At 46.3% G+C, this 12875-nt stretch overlaps 1 protein-coding gene across 1 annotated transcript in view; it reads left to right on the top strand.

Moving 5' to 3' along the window:
* LOC115126456 (zinc finger and BTB domain-containing protein 11-like) overlaps positions 1-12875 on the top strand; it is a 41356-nt gene that overhangs the window by 27052 nt on the left and 1429 nt on the right. The window contains 4 exon segments of the mRNA XM_065009366.1: positions 6171-6252; positions 8400-8476; positions 8634-8809; positions 10841-12837. Of these exon segments, the coding sequence (XP_064865438.1) occupies positions 6171-6252; positions 8400-8476; positions 8634-8809; positions 10841-12837 (2332 nt within the window).

Raw genomic sequence — 12875 nt, 5'->3', positions numbered from 1 at the left:
TTCTCTCCTCCAGCTGTGATAGAAGTTAGGGTGACTGGTCTGTATCCCCTTCTCTCCTCCAGCTGTGATAGAAGTTAGGGTTAGGGTGACTGGTCTGTATCCCCTTCTCTCCTCCAGCTGTGATAGAAGTTAGGGTTAGACTGGTCTGTATCCCCTTCTCTCCTCCAGCTGTGATAGAAGTTAGGTTAGGGTGACTGGTCTGTATCCCCTTCTCTCCTCCAGCTGTGATAGAAGTTAGGGTGACTGGTCTGTATCCCCTTCTCTCCTCCAGCTGTGATAGAAGTTAGGGTGACTGGTCTGTATCCCCTTCTCTCCTCCAGCTGTGATAGAAGTTAGGGTTAGACTGGTCTGTATCCCCTTCTCTCCTCCAGCTGTGATAGAAGTTAGGGTGACTGGTCTGTATCCCCTTCTCTCCTCCAGCTGTGATAGAAGTTAGGGTGACTGGTCTGTATCCCCTTCTCTCCTCCAGCTGTGATAGATAAGTTAGGGTGACTGGTCTGTATCCCCTTCTCTCCTCCAGCTGTGATAGAAGTTAGGGTGACTGGTCTGTATCCCCTTCTCTCCTCCAGCTGTGATAGAAGTTAGGGTGACTGGTCTGTATCCCCTTCTCTCCTCCAGCTGTGATAGAAGTTAGGGTGACTGGTCTGTATCCCCTTCTCTCCTCCAGCTGTGATAGAAGTTAGGGTGACTGGTCTGTATCCCCTTCTCTCCTCCAGCTGTGATAGAAGTTAGGGTGACTGGTCTGTATCCCCTTCTCTCCTCCAGCTGTGATAGAAGTTAGGGTTAGGGTGACTGGTCTGTATCCCCTTCTCTCCTCCAGCTGTGATAGAAGTTAGGGTGACTGGTCTGTATCCCCTTCTCTCCTCCAGCTGTGATAGAAGTTAGGGTGACTGGTCTGTATCCCTTCTCTCCTCCAGCTGTGATAGAAGTTAGGGTTAGGGTGACTGGTCTGTATCCCCTTCTCTCCTCCAGCTGTGATAGAAGTTAGGGTGACTGGTCTGTATCCCCTTCTCTCCTCCAGCTGTGATAGAAGTTAGGGTGACTGGTCTGTATCCCCTTCTCTCCTCCAGCTGTGATAGAAGTTAGGGTGACTGGTCTGTATCCCCTTCTCTCCTCCAGCTGTGATAGAAGTTAGGGTGACTGGTCTGTATCCCCTTCTCTCCAGCTGTGATAGAAGTTAGGGTGACTGGTCTGTATCCCTTCTCTCCTCCAGCTGTGATAGAAGTTAGGTTAGGTGACTGGTCTGTATCCCCTTCTCTCCTCCAGCTGTGATAGAAGTTAGGGTTAGGTGTCTGGTCTGTATCCCTTCTCTCCTCCAGCTGTGATAGAAGTTAGGGTTAGGGTGACTGGTCTGTATCCCTTCTCTCCTCCAGGTGATAGAAGTTAGGGTGACTGGTCTGTATCCCCTTCTCTCCTCCAGCTGTGATAGAAGTTAGGTGACTGGTCTGTATCCCTTCTCTCCTCCAGCTGTGATAGAAGTTAGGGTTAGGGTGACTGGTCTGTATCCCCTTCTCTCCTCCAGCTGTGATAGAAGTTAGGGTTAGGGTGACTGGTCTGTATCCCCTTCTCTCCTCCAGCTGTGATAGAAGTTAGGGTGACTGGTCTGTATCCCCTTCTCTCCTCCAGCTGTGATAGAGGGTTAGGGTGACTGGTCTGTATCCCCTTCTCTCCTCCAGCTGTGATAGAAGTTAGGGTGACTGGTCTGTATCCCCTTCTCTCCTCCAGCTGTGATAGAAGTTAGGGTTAGGGTGACTGGTCTGTATCCCCTTCTCTCCTCCAGCTGTGATAGAAGTTAGGGTTAGGGTGACTGGTCTGTATCCCCTTCTCTCCTCCAGCTGTGATAGAAGTTAGGTTAGGTGTCTGGTCTGTATCCCCTTCTCTCCTCCAGCTGTGATAGAAGTTAGGGTGACTGGTCTGTATCCCCTTCTCTCCTCCAGCTGTGATAGAAGTTAGGGTGACTGGTCTGTATCCCCTTCTCTCCTCCAGCTGTGATAGAAGTTAGGGTTAGGGTGACTGGTCTGTATCCCCTTCTCTCCTCCAGCTGTGATAGAAGTTAGGGTGACTGGTCTGTATCCCCTTCTCTCCTCCAGCTGTGATAGAAGTTAGGGTGACCTGTATCCCTTCTCTCCTCCAGCTGTGATAGAAGTTAGGGTGACTGGTCTGTATCCCCTTCTCTCCTCCAGCTGTGATAGAAGTTAGGGTGACTGGTCTGACCCCTGCTGTGATAGAGTTAGGGTGACTGGTCTGTATCCCCTTCTCTCCTCCAGCTGTGATAGAAGTTAGGGTGACTGGTCTGTATCCCCTTCTCTCCTCCAGCTGTGATAGAAGTTAGGGTTAGGGTGACTGGTCTGTATCCCCTTCTCTCCTCCAGCTGTGATAGAAGTTAGGGTTAGGGTGACTGGTCTGTATCCCCTTCTCTCCTCCAGCTGTGATAGAAGTTAGGGTTAGGGTGTCTGGTCTGTATCCCCTTCTCTCCTCCAGCTGTGATAGAAGTTAGGTGACTGGTCTGTATCCCCTTCTCTCCTCCAGCTGTGATAGAAGTTAGGTGACTGGTCTGTATCCTCTTCTCTCCTCCAGCTGTGATAGAAGGGTTAGGTGACTGGTCTGTATCCCCTTCTCTCCTCCAGCTGTGATAGAAGTTAGGTGACTGGTCTGTATCCCCTTCTCTCCTCCAGCTGTGATAGAAGTTAGGGTGACTGGTCTGTATCCCCTTCTCTCCTCCAGCTGTGATAGAATCCCCTTCTCTCCTCCAGCTGTGATAGAAGGGGTGACTGGTCTGTATCCCTTCTCTCCTCCAGCTGTGATAGAAGTTAGGGTGACTGGTCTGTATCCCCTTCTCTCCTCCAGCTGTGATAGAAGTTAGGGTTAGGTGACTGGTCTGTATCCCCTTCTCTCCTCCAGCTGTGATAGAAGTTAGGGTTAGGGTGACTGGTCTGTATCCCCTTCTCTCCTCCAGCTGTGATAGAAGTTAGGTTAGGGTGACTGGTCTGTATCCCCTTCTCTCCTCCAGCTGTGATAGAAGTTAGGTGACTGGTCTGTATCCCCTTCTCTCCTCCAGCTGTGATAGAAGTTAGGGTGACTGGTCTGTATCCCCTTCTCTCCTCCAGCTGTGATAGAAGTTAGGTTAGGTGACTGGTCTGTATCCTTAGCTGTGATAGAAGTTAGGTGGTCTGTATCCCCTTCTCTCCTCCAGCTGTGATAGAAGTTAGGGTGACTGGTCTGTAACCCCTTCTCTCCTCCAGCTGTGATAGAAGTTAGGGTGACTGGTCTGTATCCCCTTCTCTCCTCCAGCTGTGATAGAAGTTAGGGTGACTGGTCTGCATCCCCTTCTCTCCTCCAGCTGTGATAGAAGTTAGGGTGACTGGTCTGTAACCCCTTCTCTCCTCCAGCTGTGATAGAAGTTAGGGTGACTTGTCTGTATCCCCTTCTCTCCTCCAGCTGTGATAGACGTTAGGGTGACTGGTCTGTATCCCCTTCTCTCCTCCAGCTGTGATAGAAGTTAGGGTTAGGGTGACTGGTCTGTATCCCCTTCTCTCCTCCAGCTGTGATAGACGTTAGGGTGACTGGTCTGTATCCCCTTCTCTCCTCCAGCTGTGATAGAAGTTAGGGTGACTGGTCTGTATCCCCTTCTCTCCTCCAGCTGTGATAGAAGTTAGGGTGACTGGTCTGTATCCCCTTCTCTCCTCCAGCTGTGATAGAAGTTAGGGTGACTGGTCTGTATCCCCTTCTCTCCTCCAGCTGTGATAGAAGTTAGGGTGACTGGTCTGTAACCCCTTCTCTCCTCCAGCTGTGATAGAAGTTAGGGTGACTGGTCTGTAACCCCTTCTCTCCTCCAGCTGTGATAGAAGTTAGGGTGACTGGTCTGTATCCCCTTCTCTCCTCCAGCTGTGATAGAAGTTAGGGTTAGGGTGACTGGTCTGTATCCCCTTCTCTCCTCCAGCTGTGATAGAAGTTAGGGTGACTGGTCTGTATCCCCTTCTCTCCTCCAGCTGTGATAGAAGTTAGGGTTAGGGTGACTGGTCTGTATCCTCTTCTCTCCTCCAGCTGTGATAGAAGTTAGGGTGACTGGTCTGTATCCCCTTCTCTCCTCCAGCTGTGATAGAAGTTAGGGTGACTGGTCTGTATCCCCTTCTCTCCTCCAGCTGTGATAGAAGTTAGGGTGACTGGTCTGTATCCTCTTCTCTCCTCCAGCTGTGACAGAAGTTAGGGTGACTGGTCTGTATCCTCTTCTCTCCTCCAGCTGTGATAGAAGTTAGGGTTAGGGTGACTGGTCTGTATCCCCTTCTCTCCTCCAGCTGTGACAGAAGTTAGGGTGACTGGTCTGTATCCCCTTCTCTCCTCCAGCTGTGATAGAAGTTAGGGTTAGGGTGACTGGTCTGTATCCCCTTCTCTCCTCCAGCTGTGATAGAAGTTAGGGTGACTGGTCTGTATCCCCTTCTCTCCTCCAGCTGTGATAGAAGTTAGGGTTAGGGTGACTGGTCTGTATCCTCTTCTCTCCTCCAGCTGTGATAGAAGTTAGGGTGACTGGTCTGTATCCCCTTCTCTCCTCCAGCTGTGATAGAAGTTAGGGTGACTGGTCTGTATCCCCTTCTCTCCTCCAGCTGTGATAGAAGTTAGGGTGACTGGTCTGTATCCTCTTCTCTCCTCCAGCTGTGACAGAAGTTAGAGTGACTGGTCTGTATCCTCTTCTCTCCTCCAGCTGTGATAGAAGTTAGGGTGACTGGTCTGTAATCCCTTCTCTCCTCCAGCTGTGATAGAAGTTAGGGTTAGGGTGACTGGTCTGTATCCCCTTCTCTCCTCCAGCTGTGATAGAAGTTAGGGTGACTGGTCTGTATCCCCTTCTCTCCTCCAGCTGTGATAGAAGTTAGGGTGACTGGTCTGTATCCCCTTCTCTCCTCCAGCTGTGATAGAAGTTAGGGTGACTGGTCTGTATCCCCTTCTCTCCTCCAGCTGTGATAGAAGTTAGGGTGACTGGTCTGTAACCCCTTCTCTCCTCCAGCTGTGATAGAAGTTAGGGTGACTGGTCTGTAACCCCTTCTCTCCTCCAGCTGTGATAGAAGTTAGGGTGACTGGTCTGTATCCCCTTCTCTCCTCCAGCTGTGATAGAAGTTAGGGTTAGGGTGACTGGTCTGTATCCCCTTCTCTCCTCCAGCTGTGATAGAAGTTAGGGTTAGGGTGACTGGTCTGTATCCCCTTCTCTCCTCCAGCTGTGATAGAAGTTAGGGTGACTGGTCTGTATCCCCTTCTCTCCTCCAGCTGTGATAGAAGTTAGGGTGACTGGTCTGTATCCCCTTCTCTCCTCCAGCTGTGATAGAAGTTAGGGTTAGGGTGACTGGTCTGTATCCCTTCTCTCCTCCAGCTGTGATAGAAGTTAGGTGACTGGTCTGTAACCCTTCTCTCCTCCAGCTGTGATAGAAGTTAGGGTTAGGTGACTGGTCTGTATCCCCTTCTCTCCTCCAGCTGTGATAGAAGTTAGGGTGACTGGTCTGTATCCCCTTCTCTCCTCCAGCTGTGATAGAAGTTAGGGTTAGGGTGACTGGTCTGTATCCCCTTCTCTCCTCCAGCTGTGATATAAGTTAGGGTGACTGGTCTGTATCCTCTTCTCTCCTCCAGCTGTGATAGAAGTTAGGGTTAGGGTGACTGGTCTGTATCCCCTTCTCTCCTCCAGCTGTGATAGAAGTTAGGGTGACTGGTCTGTAATCCCTTCTCTCCTCCAGCTGTGATAGAAGTTAGGGTTAGGGTGACTGGTCTGTATCCCCTTCTCTCCTCCAGCTGTGATAGAAGTTAGGGTGACTGGTCTGTATCCCCTTCTCTCCTCCAGCTGTGATAGAAGTTAGGGTGACTGGTCTGTATCCCCTTCTCTCCTCCAGCTGTGATAGACGTTAGGGTGACTGGTCTGTATCCCCTTCTCTCCTCCAGCTGTGATAGAAGTTAGGGTTAGGGTGACTGGTCTGTATCCTCTTCTCTCCTCCAGCTGTGATAGAAGTTAGGGTGACTGGTCTGTATCCCCTTCTCTCCTCCAGCTGTGATAGAAGTTAGGGTGACTGGTCTGTATCCCCTTCTCTCCTCCAGCTGTGATAGACGTTAGGGTGACTGGTCTGTATCCCCTTCTCTCCTCCAGCTGTGATAGAAGTTAGGGTGACTGGTCTGTATCCTCTTCTCTCCTCCAGCTGTGACAGAAGTTTCTTTGAGGCCAAAGACCTGCAGCAGCACATGAACAAACACCTGGGACTCAAGCCCTTCCAGTGTCAGGTGGGGAATAGTCATTATGTTGTTATATTAGATACATATTAGTTATTGTGTTATTAGTATGTTATGTTATTATGTTATGTTATTATGTTATGTTATTAGAATGTTATTAGAATGTTATGTTATTATGTTATGTTATTAGATTAGATTGTTATTAGATTGTTATTAGATTGTTATTAGATTGTTATTAGATTGTTATTAGATGTTATTAGATGTTATTAGATTGTTATTAGATGTTATTAGATTGTTATTAGATTGTTATTAGATTGTTATTAGATGTTATTAGATGTTATTAGATTGTTATTAGATGTTATTAGATTAGATTGTTATTAGATTGTTATTAGATTGTTATTAGATTAGATTGTTATTAGATTGTTATTAGATTGTTATTAGATGTTATTAGATTGTTATTAGATTGTTATTAGATTGTTATTAGATTGTTATTAGATTGTTATTAGATGTTATTAGATTGTTATTAGATGTTATTAGATTGTTATTAGATGTTATTAGATTGTTATTAGATGTTATTAGATTGTTATTAGATGTTATTAGATTGTTATTAGATGTTATTAGATTGTTATTAGATTGTTATTAGATGTTATTAGATTGTTATTAGATGTTATTAGATTGTTATTAGATGTTATTAGATGTTATTAGATGTTATTAGATTTATTAGATTGTTATTAGATGTTATTAGATTGTTATTAGATGTTATTAGATTGTTATTAGATTGTTATTAGATTGTTATTAGATGTTATTAGATTGTTATTAGATTGTTATTAGATTGTTATTAGATGTTATTAGATTGTTATTAGATTGTTATTAGATGTTATTAGATTGTTATTAGATTGTTATTAGATGTTATTAGATTGTTATTAGATGTTATTAGATGTTATTAGATTGTTATTAGATGTTATTAGATGTTATTAGATTGTTATTAGATTGTTATTAGATTGTTATTAGATTAGATTGTTATTAGATGTTATTAGATTGTTATTAGATGTTATTAGATGTTATTAGATTGTTATTAGATGTTATTAGATTGTTATTAGATGTTATTAGATGTTATTAGATTGTTATTAGATTGTTATTAGATTGTTATTAGATTGTTATTAGATTGTTATTAGATTGTTATTAGATGTTATTAGATTGTTATTAGATGTTATTAGATTGTTATTAGATTGTTATTAGATGTTATTAGATTGTTATTAGATGTTATTAGATTGTTATTAGATTGTTATTAGATTGTTATTAGATGTTATTAGATTGTTATTAGATTAGATTGTTATTAGATGTTATTAGATTGTTATTAGATGTTATTAGATTGTTATTAGATGTTATTAGATGTTATTAGATTGTTATTAGATTGTTATTAGATTGTTATTAGATGTTATTAGATTGTTATTAGATTGTTATTAGATGTTATTAGATTGTTATTAGATTGTTATTAGATGTTATTAGATTGTTATTAGATTGTTATTAGATTGTTATTAGATTGTTATTAGATTAGATTGTTATTAGATTAGATTGTTATTAGATTGTTATTAGATGTTATTAGATGTTATTAGATGTTATTAGATTGTTATTAGATTGTTATTAGATGTTATTAGATGTTATTAGATTGTTATTAGATTGTTATTAGATGTTATTAGATGTTATTAGATGTTATTAGATTGTTATTAGATTGTTATTAGATGTTATTAGATTGTTATTAGATTGTTATTAGATTGTTATTAGATGTTATTAGATGTTATTAGATTGTTATTAGATGTTATTAGATGTTATTAGATTGTTATTAGATTGTTATTAGATTGTTATTAGATGTTATTAGATGTTATTAGATTGTTATTAGATTGTTATTAGATTGTTATTAGATTAGATTGTTATTAGATGTTATTAGATTAGATTGTTATTAGATTGTTATTAGATGTTATTAGATGTTATTAGATGTTATTAGATTGTTATTAGATGTTATTAGATTAGATTGTTATTAGATGTTATTAGATGTTATTAGATGTTATTAGATTGTTATTAGATGTTATTAGATTGTTGTTTTATGTTATTAGATGATGTTATATTATGAGGTTCTTTCATGAGGTTCTTTCATATCGTGAGGTGCTGTTGTTAGATAATGTTCTGTATTGTATCAGATCTGTGGGAAGTCGTACAGCTGGAAGAAGGACTGGTACTCCCATGTCAAGTCCCACAGCGTGGCAGAGCCTTACAGGTGAGTCCCCACTAATGTGTTCACAGTCGTCAGCTTTGACCTAGTCTATAGTCGGTCAGTCTTCTCTGTCGAATGACTGAGGCGGCCCGGTTAAAGCCCTTCGACACCTGTTGATGTAAAACGGGATATTTTTTTATAATGCTTCTCTGTCCTGTAGGTGTAACGTCTGTGGCAAGGAGTTCTTTGAGAAGGCTCTGTTCAGGAGACACGTGAAGAAGGCCACGCACGGCAAGAAGGGCCGAGTCAAGCAGAACCTAGAGAGAGAGTGTGAACACTGTGGCAGGAAGTTCACCCAGCTCAGAGAGTACAGACGACACATGAACAACCACCAGGGTGAGACACACACACACACACACACACACACACATCCACAATCTGTCATTCTTCAACCGAATGGCAGCCCTGCCACTTGGTTTGCTATAAACCTGAGGGATGGGACTGGAGAAATGTAACCAATCCTGAGATCGAACCGTCTATGCTGACGGGTCAATGAGAGCAACATCTCAAACCGATATAAGATGCAAACGACACTGTTCAACTGGGTCTAATTATTGTCTCTGTCTAAAACAGTAAAGCCACTGGTCATACAGAGATGTGTTGATTGGGTGACTGGAGGAGTATAGAGATGTGTTGATTGGGTGACTGGAGGAGTATAGAGATGTGTTGATTGGGTGACTGGAGGAGTATAGAGATGTGTTGATTGGGTGACTGGAGGAGTATAGAGATGTGTTGATTGGTTGGTTGGAGGAGTATAGAGATGTGTTGATTGGGTGGTTGGAGGAGTATAGAGATGTGTTGATTGGTTGGTTGGAGGAGTATAGAGATGTGTTGATTGGGTGGCTGGGGGAGTATAGAGATGTGTTGATTGGGTGACTGGAGGAGTATAGAGATGTGTTGATTGGGTGACAGGAGGAGTATAGAAATGTGTTGATTGGGTGGCTGGAGGAGTATAGAGATGTGTTGATTGGGTGACTGGAGGAGTATAGAGATGTGTTGATTGGTTGGTTGGAGGAGTATAGAGATGTGTTGATTGGTTGGTTGGAGGAGTATAGAGATGTGTTGATTGGGTGGCTGGGGGAGTATAGAGATGTGTTGATTGGTTGGTTGGAGGAGTATAGAGATGTGTTGATTGGTTGGTTGGAGGAGTATAGAGATGTGTTGATTGGTTGGTTGGAGGAGTATAGAGATGTGTTGATTGGTTGGTTGGAGGAGTATAGAGATTTACATTTACATTTAAGTCATTTAGCAGACGCTCTTATCCAGAGCGACTTACAAATTGGTGCATTCACCTTATGACATCCAGTGGAACAGTAGTGCATCTAAATCTTTTAAGGGGGGTGAGAGGGATTACTTTATCCTATCCTAGGTATTCCTTAAAGAGGTGGGGTTTCAGGTGTCTCCGGAAGGTGGTGATTGACTCCGCTGTCCTGGCGTCGTGAGGGAGTTTGTTCCACCATTGGGGGGCCAGAGCAGCGAACAGTTTTGACTGGGCTGAGCGGGAACTGTACTTCCTCAGTGGTAGGGAGGCGAGCAGGCCAGAGGTGGATGAACGCAGTGCCCTTGTTTGGGTGTAGGGCCTGATCAGAGCCTGGAGGTACTGAGGTGCCGTTCCCCTCACAGCTCCGTAGGCAAGCACCATGGTCTTGTAGCGGATGCGAGCTTCAACTGGAAGCCAGTGGAGAGAGCGGAGGAGTGGGGTGACGTGAGAGAACTTGGGAAGGTTGAACACCAGACGGGCTGCGGCGTTCTGGATGAGTTGTAGGGGTTTAATGGCACATGCAGGGAGCCCAGCCAACAGCGAGTTGCAGTAATCCAGACGGGAGATGACAAGTGCCTGGATTAGGACCTGAGATGTGTTGATTGGTTGGTTGGAGGAGTATAGAGATGTGTTGATTGGGTGACTGGAGGAGTATAGAGATGTGTTGATTGGTTGGTTGGAGGAGTATAGAGATGTGTTGATTGGTTGGTTGGAGGAGTATAGAGATGTGTTGATTGGTTGGTTGGAGGAGTATAGAGATGTGTTGATTGGGTGGTTGGAGGAGTATAGAGATGTGTTGATTGGTTGGCTGGAGGAGTATAGAGATGTGTTGATTGGTTGGTTGGAGGAGTATAGAGATGTGTTGATTGGGTGGCTGGAGGAGTATAGAGATGTGTTGATTGGGTGGCTGGAGGAGTATAGAGATGTGTTGATTGGGCGGCTGGAGGAGTATAGAGATGTGTTGATTGGGCGGCTGGAGGAGTATAGAGATGTGTTGATTGGGCGGCTGGAGGAGTATAGAGATGTGTTGATTGGGCGGCTGGAGGAGTACAACGTAGTGCTGTATGTTTCCCTGTCTTGTACCACCTGTCCTCTTCTTCTCTCAGGAGTCAAACCCTTTGAGTGTCTGACGTGCGGCGTAGCCTGGGCCGACGCCCGCTCTCTGAAGAGACACGTGCGCACCCACACCGGCGAGCGCCCTTACGTGTGCCCCGAGTGCCAGGAAGCCCACATCGACGCTCGCTCCCTACGGAAGCACATGACCAAGTACCACGGCGACCTCCTGCCGGGGAAGATCATGCTGGAGAAAGATACGCTGCAGTTTCACAACCAGGGTACTCAGGTGGAACACGCAGTCTCCATCCTGGCGTCCGATCTCCCCCCCGAGCTCCGGCCCGTCCAGCCGCCGCCGGCCGAGGAGATCGAGACGGTGCTGATCACGGAGGAGACGGTGGAGGCGGTTCAGGCCGTTCAGGGTGACGGGGTCGCGACCTTGTCAGACCAGAGTATCATGCAGGTGGTGAACTATGTGCTGTCCCAGCAAAGTGTGATGCCTGGGGGGGTGAAGATGGAGGGAGATGAAGGGCAGGAGGTTATACAGACCGTGGAGCAGCAGGAGGTTATACAGACCGTGGAGCAGCAGGAGGTTATACAGACCGTGGAGCAGCAGGAGGTTATACAGACCGTGGAGCAGCAGGAGGTTATACAGACCGTGGAGCAGCAGGAGGTTATACAGACCGTGGAGCAGCAGGAGGTTATACAGACCGTGGAGCAGCAGGAGGTTATACAGACCGTGGAGCAGCAGGAGGTAATACAGACCGTGGAGCAGCAGGAGGGAGATGGAGGGCAGGAGGTTATACAGACCGTGGAGCAGCAGGAGGTTATACAGACCGTGGAGCAGCAGGAGGGAGATGGAGGGCAGGAGGTTATACAGACCGTGGAGCAGCAGGAGATTATACAGACCGTGGAGCAGCAGGAGGTTATACAGACCGTGGAGCAGCAGGAGGGAGATGGAGGGCAGGAGGGAGATGGAGGGCAGGAGGTTATGCAGACCGTGGAGCAGCAGGAGGTTATACAGACCGTGGAGCAGCAGGAGGGAGATGGAGGGCAGGAGGTTATACAGACCGTGGAGCAGCAGGAGGTTATACAGACCGTGGAGCAGCAGGAGGGAGATGGAGGGCAGGAGGTTATACAGACCGTGGAGCAGCAGGAGGGAGATGGAGGGCAGGAGGTTATACAGACCGTGGAGCAGCAGGAGGGAGTTGGAGGGCAGGAGGTTATACAGACCGTGGAGCTGCAGGAGGGAGATGGAGGGCAGGAGGTTATATAGACCGTGGAGCAGCAGCAGGTTATACAGACCGTGGAGCAGCAGGAGGTTATACAGACCATGGAGCAGCAGGAGGTTATACAGACCATGGAGCAGCAGGAGGGAGATGGAGGGCAGGAGGTTATACAGACCGTGGAACAGCAGGAGGTTATACAGACCGTGGAGCAGCAGGGGGGTGATGGAGGGCAGGAGGTTATACAGACCATGGAGCAGCAGGAGGGAGATGGAGGGCAGGAGGTTATACAGACCGTGGAGCAGCAGGAGGTAATACAGACCGTGGAGCAGCAGGAGGTTATACAGACCATGGAGCAGCAGGAGGTTATACAGACCGTGGAGCAGCAGGAGGGAGATGGAGGGCAGGAGGTTATACAGACCGTGGAGCAGCAGGAGGGAGATGAAGGGCAGGAGGTTATACAGACCGTGGAGCAGCAGGAGGTTATACAGACCGTGGAGCAGCAGGAGGGAGATGAAGAGCAGGAGGTTATACAGACCGTGGAGCAGCAGGAGGTTATACAGACCGTGGAGCAGCAGGAGGTTATACAGACCGTGGAGCAGCAGGAGGTTATACAGACCGTGGAGCAGCAGGAGGTAATACAGACCGTGGAGCAGCAGGAGGTAATACAGACCGTGGAGCAGCAGGAGGTAATACAGACCGTGGAGCAGCAGGAGGTAATACAGACCGTGGAGCAGCAGGAGGTAATACAGACCGTGGAGCAGCAGGAGGTAATACAGACCGTGGAGCAGCAGGAGGTAATACAGACCGTGGAGCAGCAGGAGGTTATACAGACCGTGGAGCAGCAGGAGGTTATACAGAC

The sequence above is a fragment of the Oncorhynchus nerka genome, linkage group LG24 (genome assembly GCF_034236695.1).
Source record: "Oncorhynchus nerka isolate Pitt River linkage group LG24, Oner_Uvic_2.0, whole genome shotgun sequence".
Taxonomy (NCBI): domain Eukaryota; kingdom Metazoa; phylum Chordata; class Actinopteri; order Salmoniformes; family Salmonidae; genus Oncorhynchus; species Oncorhynchus nerka.
Note: the sequence above shows the minus strand (reverse complement) of the source record. Positions and strands in the feature narration are given on the sequence as shown.